We start from the raw sequence: 18,882 nt of genomic DNA, 5'->3' as shown, positions 1-18,882 counted from the left end.
ATCCCAGAGGAGAGGCGTGCAGTGCAGGGCGTTGGGCCACGAAACTGAAAGCTGCTGGCGAGGCGCGTGGGGGAGGTCGATTTCTGCGTCCTGCTGCCTCCACGCACAGCGAGAACCCACCCCGCCACTGCGTTCCTGTCCTCACAGGTAAAGTCAGGATAATAATATCTACCTCACGGGGGATTCGAGGAAGTGGTGGGAGCGTAAAGCCCCGTCTGGTAGAGTGAATACCTGAGCAATGGCCTTCCGGTCCCGTCTTCAGCACAGCAGGACGAAAATGTCTTCTGTTGGGATCCCAGAGAAGATCCAGACGCTGACACCTGCCCCTACCTCCCTACTTCTCATCATACCAGTCACCTGGAAGAAGGGTCCATTCAAAGCAAAGCCTGTAGCCAATGAGTTGTTTCTGCCATCAAACAGTCAAGCATATGAGGCCCAATAGGCAGTCCTGTTTTTTTTTGTGACGGAGTCTCACTCTGTCGCCAGGCTGGAGTACAGTGGCGTGATCTCGGCTCACTGCAACCTCCACCTCCCGGGGTAAAGTGATTCTCCTGCCTCAGCCTCCCGAGTAGCTGGGATTACAGATGCACGCCACCACGCCAGCTAATTTTTGTATTTTTAGTAGAGACGGGGTTTCACCATGTTGGCCAGGATGGTCTCGATCCGCTGACATCGTGATCCGCCCGCCTCGGCCTCCCAACGTGCTGGGATTACAGATGCACCGGCCAGGCAGTCCTGTTAAGCCATGCCACACAGCTTAAAAAAAGACACTGGCAAGCTCAAGTCCCGAAGTTACCAGCTGAAGGAAGAGACTTAAACCAAACCAAGGGCTTCCTATGACAGTTCTGAAATACCCTCTTCCATCTTGAGTCCATACAACTGAGAAAACAGAACGGCCGGGCGCCGTGGCTCGCGCCTGTAATTCTGGCACTTTGGTAGGCAGAGGCAGGCAGATCACCTGAGGTCAGGAGTTTGAGACCAGCCTGGCCAACATGGTGAAAGCCCATCTCTACAAAAATACAAAAATTAGCCGGGCATGGTGGCGCATGCCTGTAGTCCCAGCTACTCAGGAGGCTGAGGCACGAGAATTGCTTGACCCAGGAGGCGGAGGTTGCAGTGAGCTGAGATCGTGCCACTGCACTCCAGCCTGGGTGACAGAGCGAGCCTCTGTCTCAAAAAGAAAAAACAACAACAAAAAGGGAAAACCAAAGGTAAAATTTGATCCACAGGACTGGCCAAATTTCTACACTGGTAAAATCATGGCCTTGCTGAAGAAATTTAGAGCATTGATCAGGAAGGGATAAGACCCAGAGAATCCAAATGAGACAAATGAGAGGATTTGGAAAACCTGAAGTTCTCTGAATCACCCAATCCTCAAAGAGCCTCCTTCGTCAGCGGAAACCCTCTTCTCCAGTCTTCTGACGCACTTCGTAACGACACTACCATTTCTTTGCGTCCTTTGCAGTCTCACTGCAAGAGCAAGCCAGTTCTCATGCATTACCCTCGACTGTCTCCAGAATGGACAGTTAGATCCCAGCACTTCAGAAAGGACAATGGCAAGCTCAAACCAGCGAGGATAAAGATTAGAAACCAACATGATTTTGGGATTTTCCTAACTAAGGGTGCTTAATAAATGGGTGGAAAGATATCATTTTACACTGGTCTGATGTTGTTGATATACATTGCAGAGATTCTGGATTGACTGTGCTAGCAGGAGAAGCTGGGAGTGACTTCTGAGCTGGACTGACCACTGGACGCCAAGTGATTATCCCTAATGTATTACATGTCATTTGCAACCCAAGCTGTCCATCATGTACTGGGCCATCTGACACACTCATAAAATCCCATTACCAACTGGAAATGGTTTATGTGGGACTAGCTCCTAACCAGGTACTGAAGGCACAAGTGCATTATATGCATAGGTAGATCATTCCCTGTGTGCCTACCACTGACCCTTTCATCAATCTAACACCGGCCTCAAAGGGGTTTCCCAAGAGCTAGTGACTAAGAGAGGAAAAACCACTGATCCTCATTTACAGATAGCTTCACACTATATGCTTGCCTACCTCTTTTTTTTTTTTTTTTGAGACGAAGTCTCGTTCTGTCGCCCAGGCTGGAGTTCAGTGGTGCGATCTCAGCTCCCTGCAACCTCTGCCTCCCGGGTTCCAGCAGTTCTCCTGCCTCAGCCTCCTGAGTAGCTGGGAATGCAGATGGGTGCCACCACGCCCAGCTAATTTTTTGTATTTTTAGTTGAGACGGGGTTTCACTGTGTTAGCCAGGATGGTCTTTATCTTCTGGCCTCGTGATCCGCCCACTTCGGCCTCCCTAAGTGCTGGGATTATAGGCGTGAGTCACTGCACCCGGCCCTACCTTCTAAATAGGTGACTGTGATGTTATAGTTCAGTGAGGATAGCAGGTAAGAGGGAGAACCTCCTGGGGAGGAGAATTTGAAGCACATAACTCTGTGTCCACTTTGCTTGGAAGCAAAGAAAATTTGATGCAAGAAGCTACACCAACTTCTGAGCAGTGTAGATGGGGGGTTCTGTTCAACAGGTCACAAACTTGAAAGAAGAATGACTGGAGGTTTAATGACAGAGGAGAGGTGTGGGAAGACATACATGGCTTCACTTCTCAGAATGGGCCAAATTTGAAAATGTTTGTTTCTTGAGTAAAACATCATCCAAAATACCCACTATAGCAAAAGCTAATAATAATTAATTGAACCAGGCCATCTGCTTATGTGTGATGATTTCTTTCTCCAGGCACATTATTGCTTCAACTGATTCATGAGCAGAAGAGTCTTTGCTAGCAACACATGAACTGTGATGGATTCAATCACTTAGGCTTTCCATTATCAATGCAGACCTGGCCCCTGGGTGCACAGGGTTATCAGTGACCACCCCTGAATGCCGCAACTGACCAGACTCCAGGGACACCATGGACTACTTAGTTGCAGACTGATGACTTTGGACCTCTTCCGTTACGGAAAGGGCAGTGATTTCTTCTCACTGAAACAGGCTCATGTCTGACTTTGGAATTGGCCTCTCTGCCTGTAGATCATCATGGCATGCTCTACAAAATTGCTTCTGACAACGGAATTCACTTTACAGTGGAAGAGGGAAAGCAGTGGGTGATACCCTTGTCAATGGATCCTGTCACCCAGAAGCAGTCATCTGTATTCAGCTGTGACATGATTTATTGAAGATTTCATTTCAGGACTGAGAGACGATCATACCTAAGGAGATTGAAATATCGTCCTTTAAGATGCTTGTTTGTTCTGAACTAGGGAACATCACGCGGTGCTGTTTCTCCCACAGCCAGACTAAACAGGTCTGGAGGAAGGGGAAGTAGGCACGGTGCAACTTCCATCTTACTTAATGACTCTCACTCTCTTCAACTTTTTTTCCACCAATTAGCGATTTTATTCCCAGGAAAGGAAGGTTGCACCATTGAGGCAGCTGACCGTTGGGGTGGCTCCCTTTGGAAAGGGGATATAAAGTGTTTGTATGAGTGATGGTTCCATTAAAGCAGACATTTTTTAAAAAGGTGAAATTTGGGGAATTAGAGTGAATATAGATGTTGAACAGAAAAAGAGTGATATAGCAATAGTCTGGACATGTGGGCTGGCCACCTGGAATTTCACATGCCATTAGGTCAAAAAAGTGGGTTGACAAGGCTGGCTGCAGTGACTAGTCCTGGGAAAATGCTGCTATACCACGGGAGACAGGCCAGGGTGGAGGCTATGAATGAAACTCAAGTGGTTCTCTCAGGAGCCACCTCCTCCTCCTCCTCCAGGGGTGGGAGTTAAGGGAAGACTGTTACCATCATGCATATGGGCAGGGCCTCCTTGGTCTCTGTGCCCTTAGGAAAGAGGAATAGGGTCACGGCTAGTAGGTCACACCCCAGTCATCTAAGGTACTGGCTGAAGACAGCATGGACTTGGAATGGAAACTGGAAGCAGGAAACCTAAACATCATCCAGGGTCTCTTCTCTAGGGCAGGAAATGGGTGCTGTAGCTTCTAATTGTACTTCCTGTGTTGTGTGTATCCTGAAATATTTTAACTCATTGCCTCTCTTTCCTCTCCCGTTATTCGTTTTATTGTATATGGGGTGCACGGTTATGGTTAACTTTACACTTCAGCTCAAAGATACAGAATAATGAGATGGGCTTGTTATCCCACGGAGGTGGGGTATCCATTACTCACAGACCTTGAGTACAGGAGTTGAAAGACATTGGGGTAACCCCGTTGGAAAGGGAATGAAAGAAGTTTTGATTGTATGAGGAATAGCTACGTATTTTAAGCAAGAGTTTTTTCTTTAAGTAAAACTAGAGGAATTAGAGTATATGTTGATATTGAACAGCAAAAGAGTAAGGCTGTAATGAACTTAATAAACCCCCTTTTTTTTTCTATTTCGGCTCTGCACCATATGAACTCATTCCCAAATTTGGAAAATCCACTATTTTGCGAGTCTTGGGAAGGGGCAAGATCAGCTAGTTCATGGGCACAGGATCTAAGCTCTGGCAGCTGGATGTTCTGATCTAGAACTTTGAATGTGCAGCCAGGACACAAAGAATCCAGCTCAGTGTAGAGTTTGTTCTTGTGGCGGCAGTGGTGGTGGCATCAAGGTACAGCAGTTTCATTAGTGGTGTCCAGGATCTAGGGACCAGCTCTGGGGACCATGGCATCTAAACCAAGCTGTTCTCCAGGTGTGATTGGGTCATGGCCCCAGACCTCTGGCTTTCTTGGATCCAACCCATTTTCAAGCCCGATTCTCCAAAAGAGCCTGTGAGTTCCCTAATAGGCTTCCACTCATTTCCTTTTCTGTTTAAGTAAGCTGCTGTTGGATGCTGTTGTTGCAACCAAGAATCTGACTAGCCCTTCCCATCTGAGCTCTTTCCTTTGCCTCTCCTAGTGTTGGATCAGGGAGGTGTTAGTTCCAACTTTAGTTAGCTCTTTTATGATCATCCTTGCAAAGAAGCAGCTTTGAGAAGTACTGAACGTAACACAGGTCATCCACAACATCCCCTTTTTATTGATATTAATCACAGTTATGAGGTCTTGTCCATCAGAAAGCACAATTTGCATTATGTAGAACTACATACAAAAACATAAAAATAAAACATACATACACCAACCACCACACCAGTTAATCTCAACCAATCAAACCTCTGAATGTGTCTTCAATTTTGATCATCAGTGCTTCGGAAGAACGTACATAGACCCAGCCCAAGGTTGGCCTTTGGGGTCTGATAGCATTCACAGAGCAGAAGATTCACCCTTGGAAGCAATTGAATGTGTAAACTCTGAGAGCAGACACTGACAATGCAATGCCTGCATACCTGACTCCTGGGCTGCCTTCCTTCTCAGCAGAGCCCACTGAAAGTCTCACATGTGCCTTTAACCAATGAGGATGGCAGGCCTTATCTGTGTTTGAAGTGGACAGGTCATTGCTACCCCTGTTGGAGAAGCTATGTAAGAAGGAGTAGGCTGGCTTCTGGTCTAGTTCGACTCATTCTTTATAGGGACATTTCAGAATGATGAGTTGGCTAAAGTTTACTTTAAAGGGGAAATGTAAAATTACCTCTTCTTTTCCTATCCCCTTCTTCCTTTCCCATCCTGAGCCCTCTGGCAAGGCCTGTTGCAGCTCAAGAGTTTTTGGTCAGATTACAAGTTACCAAATGGTCAACAGGGAAGGACCCACTGCAGATTCCAAAAGTCTTTCATTCACTTGAGTTAACTGAAATGGCTCCTTCTTTGAGTAATTGAAGAGTTTGAGTTCTAGAAGTTTGCTGGTGTCTCCAAGTCTCTTAGAAACATGATGGCTATAAACTTATCAAAATAAATGCCTAAGAAATTTGGAAAGCGCGACAAATGGCCTTGCTCCTGGAATCCATTGACAGCAGAGGCCTCCGAACAAATCCACACTCTGTCTGTCTCTTCTTTCCACAGGGCTCACTGTGAGTTCACAGTTGTCCTCATCCCCTTTCCTTCAATAATGTCAATCTTTGCCTTTAAAAAAAAAAAAAAAAAAGCCAGACTAGCCAATTTCCTTCCCTTTTTCTGTGTCCCCCTCCCATGTAGTATCTCCTTAGGGGGAGGTAAAGGAAGACATGCTCCTCTCTGGGCTGGCTCGGCCTTGGAAGGTAGCTTGCTATCTTTATGATGCTCCAGTTCCAACATTCTAGATGGGGAGAGGCTCAGCAGTGATGGAGCAGGAGGGGCGGATGAGAGGTGTGCTGGCCACTCTGCCCTGAGTCACTAGGCCACCAAAATGCTTAGGAGACGTCTTTTGGTAGCTCACTTCTATAGGTGACCTTGAGGAGTTGGGAGGCAGATAGAAGGTCCCGAAGTGGAGATTTCCCTGATCTGAAGTTCCTTGATAATCCCACTGAAGAGAGAGTCCATTCAGTGGCCAAAACAAAGAATCTGTATTTCCATGACACCTTAAAATTCCCCATTAAATCAAAAATCTCCCTCAAAGCAAAGTAAAAATGGTTCTATTATAATCAGAGTCAATCAGGATAATGAGATGAAGAAGAGAGGAAGGAAAAAAGTTTTAATGTGAAGAAAGAAGCTTGTTGTCCCATAGAAGCCAACCACTGCTGTTTCTTCGTATGGCCTTTCCTGGGGTCCGAAGCGTCCCAGCCCTAGCCCAGGCCGACGTCCAGTGACATCATCACTACAAATCCCAGGATGGAGGCCCAGGATGCCAGTTTCCCATTACCACTGGAAGAGAAGGACAGGGAGAAAAGTAAGACCTTAATGCTCCCTGAGGCCACGGCTAGGCTGAAGGCATCCTCTGCAATGTCCAATTCCAAGAGAAAGCACACTACCATTAATAATGGTAACATTTACTGGGGCTTACTATGTGCCAGGCAAACTAATGAACTCATGGAACCCCAAACAACAACCTCATGAGGTCAGTATCATAATTATCCTCATTTTGCTGGCGGGGAAACTGAGGCAAAGAGAAGTTACTTGCCCAAGGTCACCTATGATCGTTCTGTGGTCCATGTGTGAGTAATGAAGAGGGGTGATTATTTCTTAAAGATATTATTTAATCTGGCCTTTTAAACTAGCCTCAGAATTATTCTTCTATAAAAACCAAAATAGGCTGGGAGCGGTGGCTCAAGCCTGTAATCCCAGCACTTTGAGAGGCTGAGGCAGGCAGATCACCTGAGGTCAGGAGTTTGAGACCAGCCTGGCTAACATGGCGAAACCCCATCTCTACTATAAATACAAAAATTAGGTGGGCGTAGTGGTGGTTGCCTGTAGTCCCAGCTACTTGGGAGGCTGAGGCATGAGAATCACTTGAACCTGGGAGGCGGAGGTTGCAGTGAGCCGAGATCACACCACTGCACTCCAGCCTGGGTGACAGAGCAAGACTCTGCCATTAAAAAAAAAGAAAAAAGAAAAAAGAAAAACAAAACAAAACAAAACGACAAAATGGAACAAAGCAAACCCTTACTCCCACCTTCTGACACCTGGCCTATAGCTAGCCAATGAAGACATGCATGTATCACCTTCACTGACATTTTAGAGCTCACCTCTCCCTTCATTCCAGCCTGAGAATCGAGAGACAGGATGAGAGAGAATATACAAAAATGATAGTCTACTGCATCAAGGGACGGGGGGCAGGTGTGTATGCCACTGCCTGGTGTCACCTCATTTCTTGACCCACATGCCCTTTGCTTCTTTTCTTTTAGTTTCAGAGAGCACAGTTGACGAGGCAGTGGGGATGATCTTGGGAAGGGCAGAAAGGGGAGGGAATAAGGAAAGGAAAGGCAAATGAAGAAAGAGCATATCCCAAGGCTGGGGTCCCAGCTGGGACTGGGACAGGGATAGACAGGGAGGGAAGGTTCTCCAACCTGATCTGGGCTTCGGGGATGATGTCGTCCATGACCACATAGACCATGGCACCGGCAGCAAAGGCCAGAGCGTAGGGCAGGATGGGCTCAGCCAGCACCACGGCAAAGGCACCAAAGACCCCGGCTAGGGGCTCCACCATGCCACTCAGCTGCCCATACCTAAGGAGAGAACAGAGACATTTACCACCGCAGGGGGAGGCAAGCAGACACTCCACGTGCCCAGACTGTTGGGTCAACCCTAGCACATGGATGCATGCCATTCTACGTCATATCTGAGCATGGCAGTGCAAAAGCACATCATTGTTTTGTTGAAAGAAGCCCACATGGAGGATGCTGTGACATGGCCTTGCCCTCGGGCAGCACTCACCAGAAAGCTCTCCAGGTGGAGAAGCCTGCCCCTCGCAAGGGAAGGCTGACAGCCAGGCCCTCGGGGAAATTCTGGATTCCGATTCCAATGGCCAAATTCCTGAAAAACCAAGAAAGCACATGAAGGCTGCTGTCTGGAATAGGTGCCCACACAATGGGAGTCCCTGGCTGAGGCCCAGACCTCCTTAGGTGCTAGGAAGCCAGGAGGAGACCTGTGACCTGCAGTAGGAGAGGAAGGAGAAAGGTCAGGACGTGTGTCTAGGTAAAGAGCAGGGGCTGCAGGAGGGAGTGACGTGAGCCCTCTACCCGTCATGCTGTCCTGGGTCCTGGGCAGGCTCTGTCCTTACAATGCTTTGCTACAGCACAGAACACACTGGCTGGCTCTCAGGGTGCCCTGAGTTCTGCCACGTGGTTGTATAACTGCACTTTTCATTTTACTTTCTACGCCTCTGTTTCTTTTTCTTTTTTTCTTTTTTTTTTTTTTTTGAGATGGAGTCTCGCTCTGGAGACTCCAGGCTGGAGTGCAGTGGCATGATCTCGGCTCACTGCAACCTCCACCTCCCGGGTTCAAGTGATTTCCAGCTAATTTTTGTATTTTTAGTAGAGATGGGGTTTTACCATGTTGGCCAGGCTGGTCTCGAACTCCTGACCTCAAGTGATCTGCCTGCCTTGGCCTCCCAAAGTGCTGGGATTATGGGCGTGAGCCACAGCACCCAGCCTACACCTCTGTTTCTTATATACAATTTAGGGACAATAATATCTACCATAAAAGATTGCTGAGTGACCCAGTGAGCCAATAATGCCTATCACATCCTAGCATAGAGAGGTGCTCAATGCATTTTGGTTTCTATTCCGTTACAGCACAGAAAGGAGTATATGACATTTTATTCAGAGGCCACTTCAGAAATGGGACAAGGAAGTGCAGCTGCAGACGCTGATGGTGCCACAGATCTGGCTCTGGGCTCAGCTTCTCCATGGGCTCTGCAGGTCTGGCACCATCGCTGCATTTCTTTGGGCCCCAGTGGTGCTCACAGTGATCCTCTCACCTCCTGCCTCTGCAGGACAGTGACAGGCTGTGCCGATAGATGCCTGTCTTTGAGAACCTGCTTTCTGCACAAACCAGGCATTGGAGTGTGAGAGGAGGGAGAAGCAAAATGGGATGCGTACAAATGCAATCTGTGACCACATGCCTGGCCTCAGGGGGCTTAGTATTTAGCCATGGAGACAACACAGGCATGTACATGAAGAACCCTCATTGTGGATGCTGCAAACTACAGCAAATCAGCCAAAAGTCAACTTGCACAGGAAACAGAGGCATGAGGGAAGCAGAGGAGGGAAATGGGGCCAGTCCGAGTGCCTTAGGAAGGCCCTTTTGCACGTGAGACTCTACCTTGGCCGGACAGTTCCAAGAAGCAGCCCCTCCATGAAGGGCCATCTGATCAACAGTGATCTAAAGGGCGTGAGAAGAGGGTGCCACTCGGCAAGCAATGCTGGTGTGTGGCCCGAGGGAACTGTAGGTAGATTAGATAGAGAAGAGAAACTCCACCATCACCAACTTTCAGGTCAACTGGCTCACGTCCATCCATCTTGCTGCCAATAGGAATCTACCCATTGCTGCAAGGGAGTGTTGTAGACTGGTAGCTGGGACCCCTGCCTATGACCTGCCCCAGGCTCCCGGGACTGGGACACACTCGTGGCCCTGAAGGTCCTGTCAGGCCTGATCCGGCTGAGGCCCAAGTTCCAGCCTCTAACAAAGAACACCAAGGCGAATCCCCAGTTTAGCATCTGACCTCCATTTTGTTTCAGGGTTTGACCTTTACCCCGTTTTTTTACCTTTATCCCCCAACTCCTGCACATGTTTCACTGAGGTTCGTAGTTCCAGATACCTCAGGAAGAAGTAGCCCCCACCTCGAGTCTGCCAGTCAAGTAGACTCTTAGGAAAAGTCCAGCCCTAACAGAATCTCACACCTGTCACCACTTAGCGCACATGTGGTTCATATAATTAGTGCCCATCCCTTTTTGACAAGATTACAATGAGCCCCTCAGCATCTACCCATCAGCTTAAAATCTGCCCCCGTGTGCAACAGCGTTGAGAGCCACTGGCCTAAGCAGGCATCACAGGAGGTGAGGATGACGAAAGCAGTCAAGCCCACCTCCCTCCCAGGAGCCCCTTCCCTGCTATCCCAATTCCCAACACAGGCTGGGAGCCGAGGACACCTGTGGCCACTACTGAATGCATCAGGAGCCTGCAGCCCAGGGTGCTTACTGTATACAAGATCTGATTTGGAGAGCTCTGGAGGAGATCCGGAGCAACAAAAGGACAGGAGTAACAAAACAGGTGGCATTAGGGGACATGGATATGTAACAGAAGTGATGGAGAATAGTGAGCACCCCGTGGCAGGGATGGTCCCCCTAGGGTGGGGTGGGGGGAAGGAGCCCTGAGCTGACTTAGGAGCTGTGGGGCCTAGACTGGCTGGGGGTGGGAAACTGTGAAGAGGGACAAAGCAGCTTCCCCAGGGGGCATCTGAAAAGTGATAGCATCTGAAAAATGATCAGTTCCTTAATAAAGGAAATATTATGGTCTCTTGGGACAGACAGAAGCATTGAGCCTGTCTCTCCAACCTGCAGGCAGAACTGTTCATGAAGTGGAGTGGACAGACAAGAAGACACCCCACCACACCAGCCCAGGACATGTCCACAAAAGCTGCATCACTCAGCGTTTCCCATGAGTCTACCCAAATCCCTGTCTATATCACCCAAGTTTGTGCTCTCCTTTGACTCCTTAGAGAGGGGCTCAGACATGCTCCAACTTCATCCCTTGATCTAGGGGGCAGCAAACTTTTTCTGTCATGGGCCAGATAGTAAATATTTGAGGTTTTGCAGTCCACTGAGTCTCTGTTGCAACCACTCAACTCTGACATTGCAGGTGCAAAAGTGGCTATGGACAGTACATAAACCATTGAGTGTGGCTGTGTTCCAATAAAACTTTATCTACACAAATGAGTGGGGGGCCAGATTTGGCCCATGGGCTGCAGTTTGCTGACCCCTGCCCTGATAGCTCAGTGGCTGCAGAAAGATCTGGCAAGATGAAACCACAGACCCTGGGCATTGCAGACCCTATCTCTTCTTATGTTCTCATGGCCATGCATGTGGTAGTTGAAGTTTGGGCTTTGCAGTCTGACTTCTTCTGTCCAAATCCTGGGTCTGTGCTTTGTTAGCTCTGCTACTTTCCATTTCTCCAACTGCAGAATTTGAAGAACAATACCCACCCTCACTTCACAGCGTTGCTGATATGATTACCTGGGATGGTCCCTCTCAAGCCCTTAGCACACGGGAGCTAGTATGCAGTAAGCACCTAATCAATGCCTGTCCTGGGGTGAGGGTGAGTGTTATCACTGAGGTTGCAGCGTGAAATAACAGAGACAGGGACTTAAAGCTTTTCCAAGAACTCATGCGTCCTCTTTCCAAGAGAGACTAAGATTTTCCACCCTGAAGCCAAAACTCATTCCTCTGCAAAGCTCTGTTTCAAAGAGACCTGGCTTGGCTGTTTTGCTTATGGCTCATCTATGCTTGAATTCCCATCGGCACTCACTCATTTGCTCTTGTTGACACTTCTGTGAGATTTTTACATCACTTGTAAGATTTTGGTGAGAACCACTGTGCAACCTGAAGGCATTTCAGATACTGTGTTCCTATATACTGCTTGGTCTGTTTGCGTTGTACAGAAACTCCCAGGAGATGTGGATTCTTGCTTCTCCTAGGCTGGCACATATAGAAGAATTCCTTCTATCACCTCCAGACCCCCCTGAGCCCCAGTAAATGTCTGGAGGCTGGACGCTTCCCTGGGCACAGAGGAGGGGAGAGCTGCTGGAAGGGAGTACGGGGCATTCTGATGAGCCTGGTGGGCTTGACTCTTCTGTTGCACGTTTTTTTCTTTTTTTTTTTTGAGATGGAGTCTCGCTCTGTCATCCAGGCTAGAGTGCACTGGCACGATCTCAGCTCACTGCAGCCTTCACCTCTGGGGTTCAAGCGATTCTCCTGCTTCAGCCTCCCCAGTAGCTGGGATTACAGGCATGCGCCACCACACCCCCCTATTTTTTTTTGTATTTTTAGCAGAGACAGGGTTTCAGAATATTAGCCAGGCTGGTCTCAAACTCCTGACCTCAGATGATCCACCTGCCTCAGCCTTGAAAAGTGCTGGGATTACAGGTATGAGCCACTGCACCCTTTTTTTTTGTTTTGGTTTTTCTTTTCTTTTCCTTTTTTTTTTTTTTTTTGAGAAGGAGTCTCGCTCTGTCACCCAGGCTGAAGTGGTACAGTGGCGTGATCTCAGCTCACTGCAACCTCCGCCTCCTGGGTTCAAGCGATTCTCCTGCCTCAGCCTCCCCAGTAGCTGGGATTACAAGTGCCCACCACCACGCCCAGCTAATTTTTGTATTTTTAGTAGAGATGGGGTTTCACCATGTTGGCCAGGGTGGTCTCGAACTCCTGACCTCAGGTAATCTGCTCGACTCGGCCTCCCAAAGTGCGGGATTACAGGTGTGAGTCACCTCACCTGGCCTGCTGCACTTTAAAGTATGGAAAGCTCCATTGGATATTTGAGCCCTGGGGGTCACCTCTGAAGATTTTGTCCTGGGCAGCTGGGGACAGTATTACACTTCCCTGAGAAGTGCTTCTAGGAGGTGAGGCCCTGGGCAGGAAGTCAACTGTAGCTTACATATCCTCCACATAGTCTTGATCTGTCCTAGTTCAACAGGAGAGAAGGATTTGGAGAAATGAGACAGGATGAAAAAGGAAATCTAGCTACAGATGTTTAGGAAAAAGGTGTCATTCTGGTCCCTTGTGTTTAAAATGTGCGTGTGTGTGCGGAAGGGTGGGGCATGGGGAGTGAGCGGGTGGCCCTGCTTAGCCATCTTGCTTTTCCTTATTTTCTGGGTCCCTAACATGTCTTCCTAGCCAGTCTATAGGGGCAGGATGAAAGGGTCAGGAGCTCTCTTCCTCACCTTGAAAGGTCCTAGGCTCCCCTCTTCTGCTGCTCTGCCAGGGAGGGTGATGGGTGCCGCTTCTGGCATTGGGTATAGGATCAGAGTTAATGGCCTCACTTCTTCCCTCTGGGGCCCCAGGCCTAGGACTCGAAAGCTAGCTTTGGAAGACACTGTTGAGTGTTGCTTCAGTTATAGGATGCTGACAAGCGTGTTCTAACCAGCCCTGGGCAGAAATGCGGCCTGTTCTCGCAGCTTCTGCTACCAATTTCATGTGCAAGCTGACCCTGAGCTCCTATTCCAGGAGTTGGAGACATGTGAATATATTTATGTTGAGGACAAATTCTTAAGGACAAATTCTTGCCAATATTTCATAAGCCCCTGCCCCGCCTTCCCAGATAGACCCTCAGGGGGGCCCCTTCCCTGCGACTTTGTTCAGCATCTCCTTGTAGCCCTCAAAATGGTTGAGTGAATACAACCAGCTTCCTTGACCTTTTGCAAAGTCCGAAGTGCAAGGTTTTTTTCCAATGAGGAAGGCCAAGGCTTCTGATATCTTGGGCTTTGCCAGGCACTTGGTGGCTGGCTCTCAGTCCGCTGCCATTGCCTGCACCTCATATTCACAGGCAGGCACACGAATGTAGCCGCAGAGTGACCAGCCCAATGTCACTGACAAATCAGAGGTGGGGCTCCCCGTCCAAAGTCCTCGCCGTGACATAGCGCTGACTACAGCCATCACCCGGCGGGCTGTGGGAGCCTCCTCCACATCCTGTCTGGGAGCCACCATCCTGATAAGCAGCACAGAAACCCCATTCTTCCATCCCTGGCAAGCCTTGTTACCTCTGCCTTGCCCCAGCCCTGGCACGGGGCTGCCAGCCCAAATAGCTGCCATGCCCTCTGGATTCTGCCAGGCCTTTCTCAGCAGGGCATTGCATTGCTGGGCGGTCAGAGTCCCTCCTGACACTCCTGGGCTCCTTTGCTCCCCAGCAGGGGCTGGCACCACAGTTTCTCTGCCTTTCCTACCTGTCATGCACAACACTGCCTAATTGGGCTCTCCTCCACACACACGTGCACACGCACAGGCCCATCCAAGTTCCCTCGCCCCGCTGCTTGTTGGGCATTGGTCAGAGGCCCACTGGTGGGGGTGGCCCAGTGGAGGACACAGTCCCTTCCAGCCCTCTCCTCTTCTTCAATCACCTGCATCAGTTCCAGAGTGGGATTTGAATCCACGGCTCTCAGACCTGACGACACATGCCAGTCACAGGGAGCACCAGCAAATGCCGATGCCTCGGCCCTGCCCTGGAGATCTCGGTTTATTGCCGTGGCACTGGGCCCCCTGTGTGCAGATTTTAAGAGTGTGCAAGGGTGTTGAGAGCCACTGGCCTAAGCAGGTGTCAGAGGAGGTGAGGATGAGGATGGAGGCCAAGCCCGCCTCCCTCCCAGGAGCCCCTTCCTGCTATTCGAATTCCCAGCACAGTCTGGGAGCCGAGGACACCTGTGGCCACTACTGAATGCATCAGGAGCCTGCAACCGGGGTGCTTACTATATACAAGATCTGATCTGGGGAGCTCTGGAGGAGATCCGGAGCAACTGAGGGCAGGAGCAGCAAAGCAGGTGGTATTCGGGGATATGGATGCATAACAGAAGTGACAGAGAATATTGAGGATCCCGTGGCAGGGATGGTCTCTCAGTGGTAGGGGGTGAGCCCTGAGCTGACTTAGGAGCTGTGGGGCCTAGACTGGCTGGAGGATGGGAAACTGTGAAGAAAAACAAGGGCAGCCTCCCGGGGGGCTTGTGGCGTGGAGGATGCCCCAGGCTCACCAGCTCCCCTCCTGCAGCCCTGCTGTGCGTTCCTGCAAGGCCTTCAGTCTAACTAAACACTCTGAGCTGATGATCCTGGGCAGGTTGGGTTGGTGGGCCATTCCCTCCCTCCTTTACGCTCTGGGAAGGGAAAGGTCAGATGAGAGGTTTCCTTTCCAGGATGGGCCATGAAAATTCAAAACAGCATTCAAAAGCCACGGGGAAAATACAAACCCATGCCCTTCTGAAGACAGTGCAGCTGCTGTCTTCTGGGTTCTGTTCCTCCCCAGCAGTAGCACAAAGACACTATTACTAGTCTGGACCACGACACATTAATGGGAAGGAGAGGGAAGTGGAGATGAAGGGCTCTTTTAGAAAAGAAACCGCAGGCTGTCCCCTGACAAGGTCCCTTGTCCCTTCCGTGACAAGCCAAGTCCCATGGCAACCTGTCACCGGAGCCTGACTGAGAGCAACAAGGCAGAGATCTCTCGAGAAGGGCCAGGAGATGGGCATCTGTGTGTAGAGTGGGACAGGAGAGGAGAGAGGGAGCGTGGAAAGGGAAGGAGACGGGGGAGGCGGGAAGGGAGGGTCGACAGGGCAGGGAGTCATTGGGGAGGAGGAAGGGCGGATGACTCCTGGGGTTGGGCTGCACCAGCAAGGACAAGAGCAGCCCTGACAGGCCTCTCCCGGGGAGGTCTGTCTGCGGGGGCTGCCTCATGGAGGCAGAGTTTGCCTCAGGGCATCCAGACTTCTCTTTTCCTTTTCCTTAGGAATCAGAATTTGCTAGGAAGGGACAAAACCAGAGAACCACGAGGAAGGGGGGTCCCATCCAGCACTGGGGGAATCAGGGTTTATTTTTAAAGTTCATTTCCTATTATATGTTTATTTTTATTATTTTTTTTAAACATCAAAGGCCGGGTATGGTGGCTCACACCTGTAATCCCGGCACTTTGGGAGGCTGAGACAGGAGGATTGCTTGAGGCCAGGAGTTTGACCAGCCTGGGCAACATAGCAAGACCCTGTCTGTATATAATAAATAAAAAAGAGGAAAAAGAAGAACAGCAAAGAACACAATTATCAGGCATATTTCAAAATCATTCCTCAAAAAAATAAATAAATAGGCCAGGCACAGTGGCTCACGCCTGTAATCCCAACACTTTGGGAGGCAGAGGTGGGCAGATCATGAGGTCAGGAGTTCAAGACCAGCCTGGTCAACACGGTGAAACTCTCCGTCTTTACTAAAAATACAAAAATTAGCCAGGCATGGTGGTGGGTGCCCGTAATCCCAGCTACCAGGGGAGCTGAGGCATGAGAATCGCTTGAACCCAGGAGGCAGAGGTTACAGTGAGCCGAGATAGCGCCACCGCACTCCAGGCTGGGCAACAGAGTGAGATTCTGCCTCAAAACAAACAAACAAACAAAAGATAAATAAATAAATAAATAAATAAAAATAAACATCAAGGAGGAGCAGAGATGGAAGAGAGAATGGCAAGAAGGAAGACTACAGAAGATCACTTGACTGCTCTGACTTTGGGCAGGAGTGAGCAGCAATGGTTTACCTCATTAGAATGTACAGGCCAATATGTCAAGAGGTCAGAATTCCCTGAATACAGTGTCCCTTTTGGGACAGGAACTAGGGTGCCCAACCATTCCGGTTCACCAGGGACTGAGGGGTTTCCCAGGATGTAGGACTTTCAGTGCTAAACCTGGCACAGTCCCCAGATAACTGATGTGAGCTGGTCACCCTCAGAAGTAGTCAGAAACAGGGTAGGTGGCAGAGGCAAGCTAGGGTAAGAATTTTAATTTTCCACAGGGGATATATACAGAATCCTACAAGCTAAGCAGATGTTTGAAAAAGTAAAAAGCCCTACCTATTACTCGCAATGGTCTAATGCAAATTTTGACCACTTTCAGCCCCTTGGATCTACTGCCCTCTAGAGAGCCAGCTTCCCTGAAACCCTCACCAGCCCCATTGATACCGGGTTGGTCCTTGCGGGCTGCTGTCTCCAGCCCAGCCCTGAGTGACATCCAGGAGCTGGGCAGGCACAGCAGAAGCAGAAGAGATGGCCTCCCTGTAGGGACAGCAGCAGACACTTTGCTTTCTTGGGTAGGGACATAAAGAAGCAATTCAGGCTGCTTAGGAAACCCCCAGAGGTGACCTGTAAGGAAGTGGGGAAGGCCCTGGGCCCGAGCACAAATAATGAATCCTAGAAGATGGAGGGGGCTGGGCCCACAAGGGGTGCCAAGCGAGTGTAGGCGGGGGAAAGGTGCCCATTCATGGGCTTGGCCTCTCCGTGGGCTGGATGCAGGGGCAGAGGCGGACAGTCTGAGGTACTTTTCCAGGTCTCTCATCCTTTGCTCTTCCAACCTGGTAGAGGCTGAGGGCCAATGGCCAGGGTCCCATCCGGGTGCTAGGTAAGAAGGGCCTCCCTCCTCGTATCTTCAGGGAACACTAATCCCAAGCAGTGGGCAACAGGAAGAAAGGCATCCCCGGTGGGCAGTTGTTTCTGCTTTTTCTTAGAGGCCTGACCCTGTTTCGCCCCAGGGGCTGACTTCTCTTCTCCAGCATCCTCCTCCTACTACCCCCCCACCCATCACCCACATTAAAAGTTAGGGCCCTTGGAGGTCACCTGGCTCAATGCCTTGATTGTTAAGATTGTTAAGGTAGAAAAAGGAGATGCAGACAAGTTCAATGCCTTTGGAGGCCCTGTGATGTGTAGTGCCAGTCAAACATACGAGTCAAACACATCTGGGTGGGACCCCAGGTGCACAGGTGGGACCCAGTGCAAGCTACAGATCACTCAGCCTTTCCTTTAACTGAAAAATGGGCATAAAACTCCCCCACGGACAGGGCTCTTGTGTGGATGGCAAATGATCACGTGAAGTGCCAGGCTTATCTCGGAGCCCAGAGTGGGTGCTCTTTAAATAGCAGCCACTGTTAAAACTGCCCGAGGCTGCTGAATGAGGCGGTGATGAGCTGGGCACTGAAGCCTCCTATTCCCCCCAGCCTGGTGACCTCCCAGCCTCACACCAATTTCTTCTACAATGGGTGTGCCTTAGCCTTCTCAATTATATGACCTCCTGGGCAGAACCATGTCCTGCAGTGGCAACTTGGCCACCTGGGAGCCTCTTCTCAGGAGTCACTCCAGAGTCAACCGCTAAGCCCTGGCCATGTGCAAGAGCTCATGCCACATATGAAGAAAGACATTTGGAAGGTCCCCGTCTTCAAGGAACTTATAATCTGATACAGGGCAAAAGACCTGCCTACAAATGACTCCAACACAGCATGGGACTTGCTAAAGGCCATAAGATCTAGCACAGAGCATTAGGGGCGAGGATGATTTTGGCGGAGACAGATGATCCAGGAAACCTTTGTGGAGAAAGCAACATCCAAGATGGACTGTGAAGGATGGGGACAATTTTAATAGATAAAGATGGGGAAATGCATTTCATCCAGAAAGAAGGAACAGAGAAAGCAAAGATGTGAGATGATCTGGCGGGGTGAGCTAGGTCTTCCTTTCTCTCCCCTTCTCCAAGTCCAAGCCAACATACAAACAAAAATAAAACATGCATTCGAGCCAAGGCCTATCTCTCTTACACACGTGTCCTCTGTGACTCTTTTTTTTTTTTTTTTTGGAGACGGAGTCTTGCTCTCTTGCCCAGGCTGAAGTGCAGTGGCGCGATCTTGGCTCACTGCAACCTCTGCCTCCCGGGTTCAAGCAATTCTCCTGCCTCAGCCTCCCAAATAGCTGGGATTACAGGCACCTACCACCATGCCTGGCTAATTTTTTTTTTTGTATTTTTAGTAGAGACAGGGTTTGACCATGTTGGCCAGGCGGGTCTCAAACTCCTGACCTTAGGCAATCT

At 49.6% G+C, this 18,882-nt stretch overlaps 1 protein-coding gene across 6 annotated transcripts in view; it reads right to left on the bottom strand.

The window, feature by feature from the left end:
- Positions 1 to 5,014: 5,014 nt before the first annotated feature.
- The window catches only part of SLC39A11 (solute carrier family 39 member 11), a 532,470-nt gene continuing 518,602 nt past the window's right edge, over positions 5,015 to 18,882 (bottom strand). For all 6 annotated transcript variants that reach the window (XM_063706128.1, XM_063706129.1, XM_063706130.1 and 3 more), the window contains 3 exons: positions 8,238 to 8,336; positions 7,871 to 8,029; positions 5,015 to 6,728 (listed from right to left, as the gene is read on the bottom strand). In XM_063706128.1, the coding sequence (XP_063562198.1) occupies positions 6,650 to 6,728; positions 7,871 to 8,029; positions 8,238 to 8,336 (337 nt within the window). In that variant the 3' untranslated portion in view covers positions 5,015 to 6,649. The remainder of the gene's footprint in view (positions 6,729 to 7,870; positions 8,030 to 8,237; positions 8,337 to 18,882) is intronic.

The sequence above is a fragment of the Gorilla gorilla genome, chromosome 4 (assembly GCF_029281585.2).
Source record: "Gorilla gorilla gorilla isolate KB3781 chromosome 4, NHGRI_mGorGor1-v2.1_pri, whole genome shotgun sequence".
Classification (NCBI taxonomy): domain Eukaryota; kingdom Metazoa; phylum Chordata; class Mammalia; order Primates; family Hominidae; genus Gorilla; species Gorilla gorilla.
This window is presented reverse-complemented; position numbering and strand designations above follow the sequence as displayed.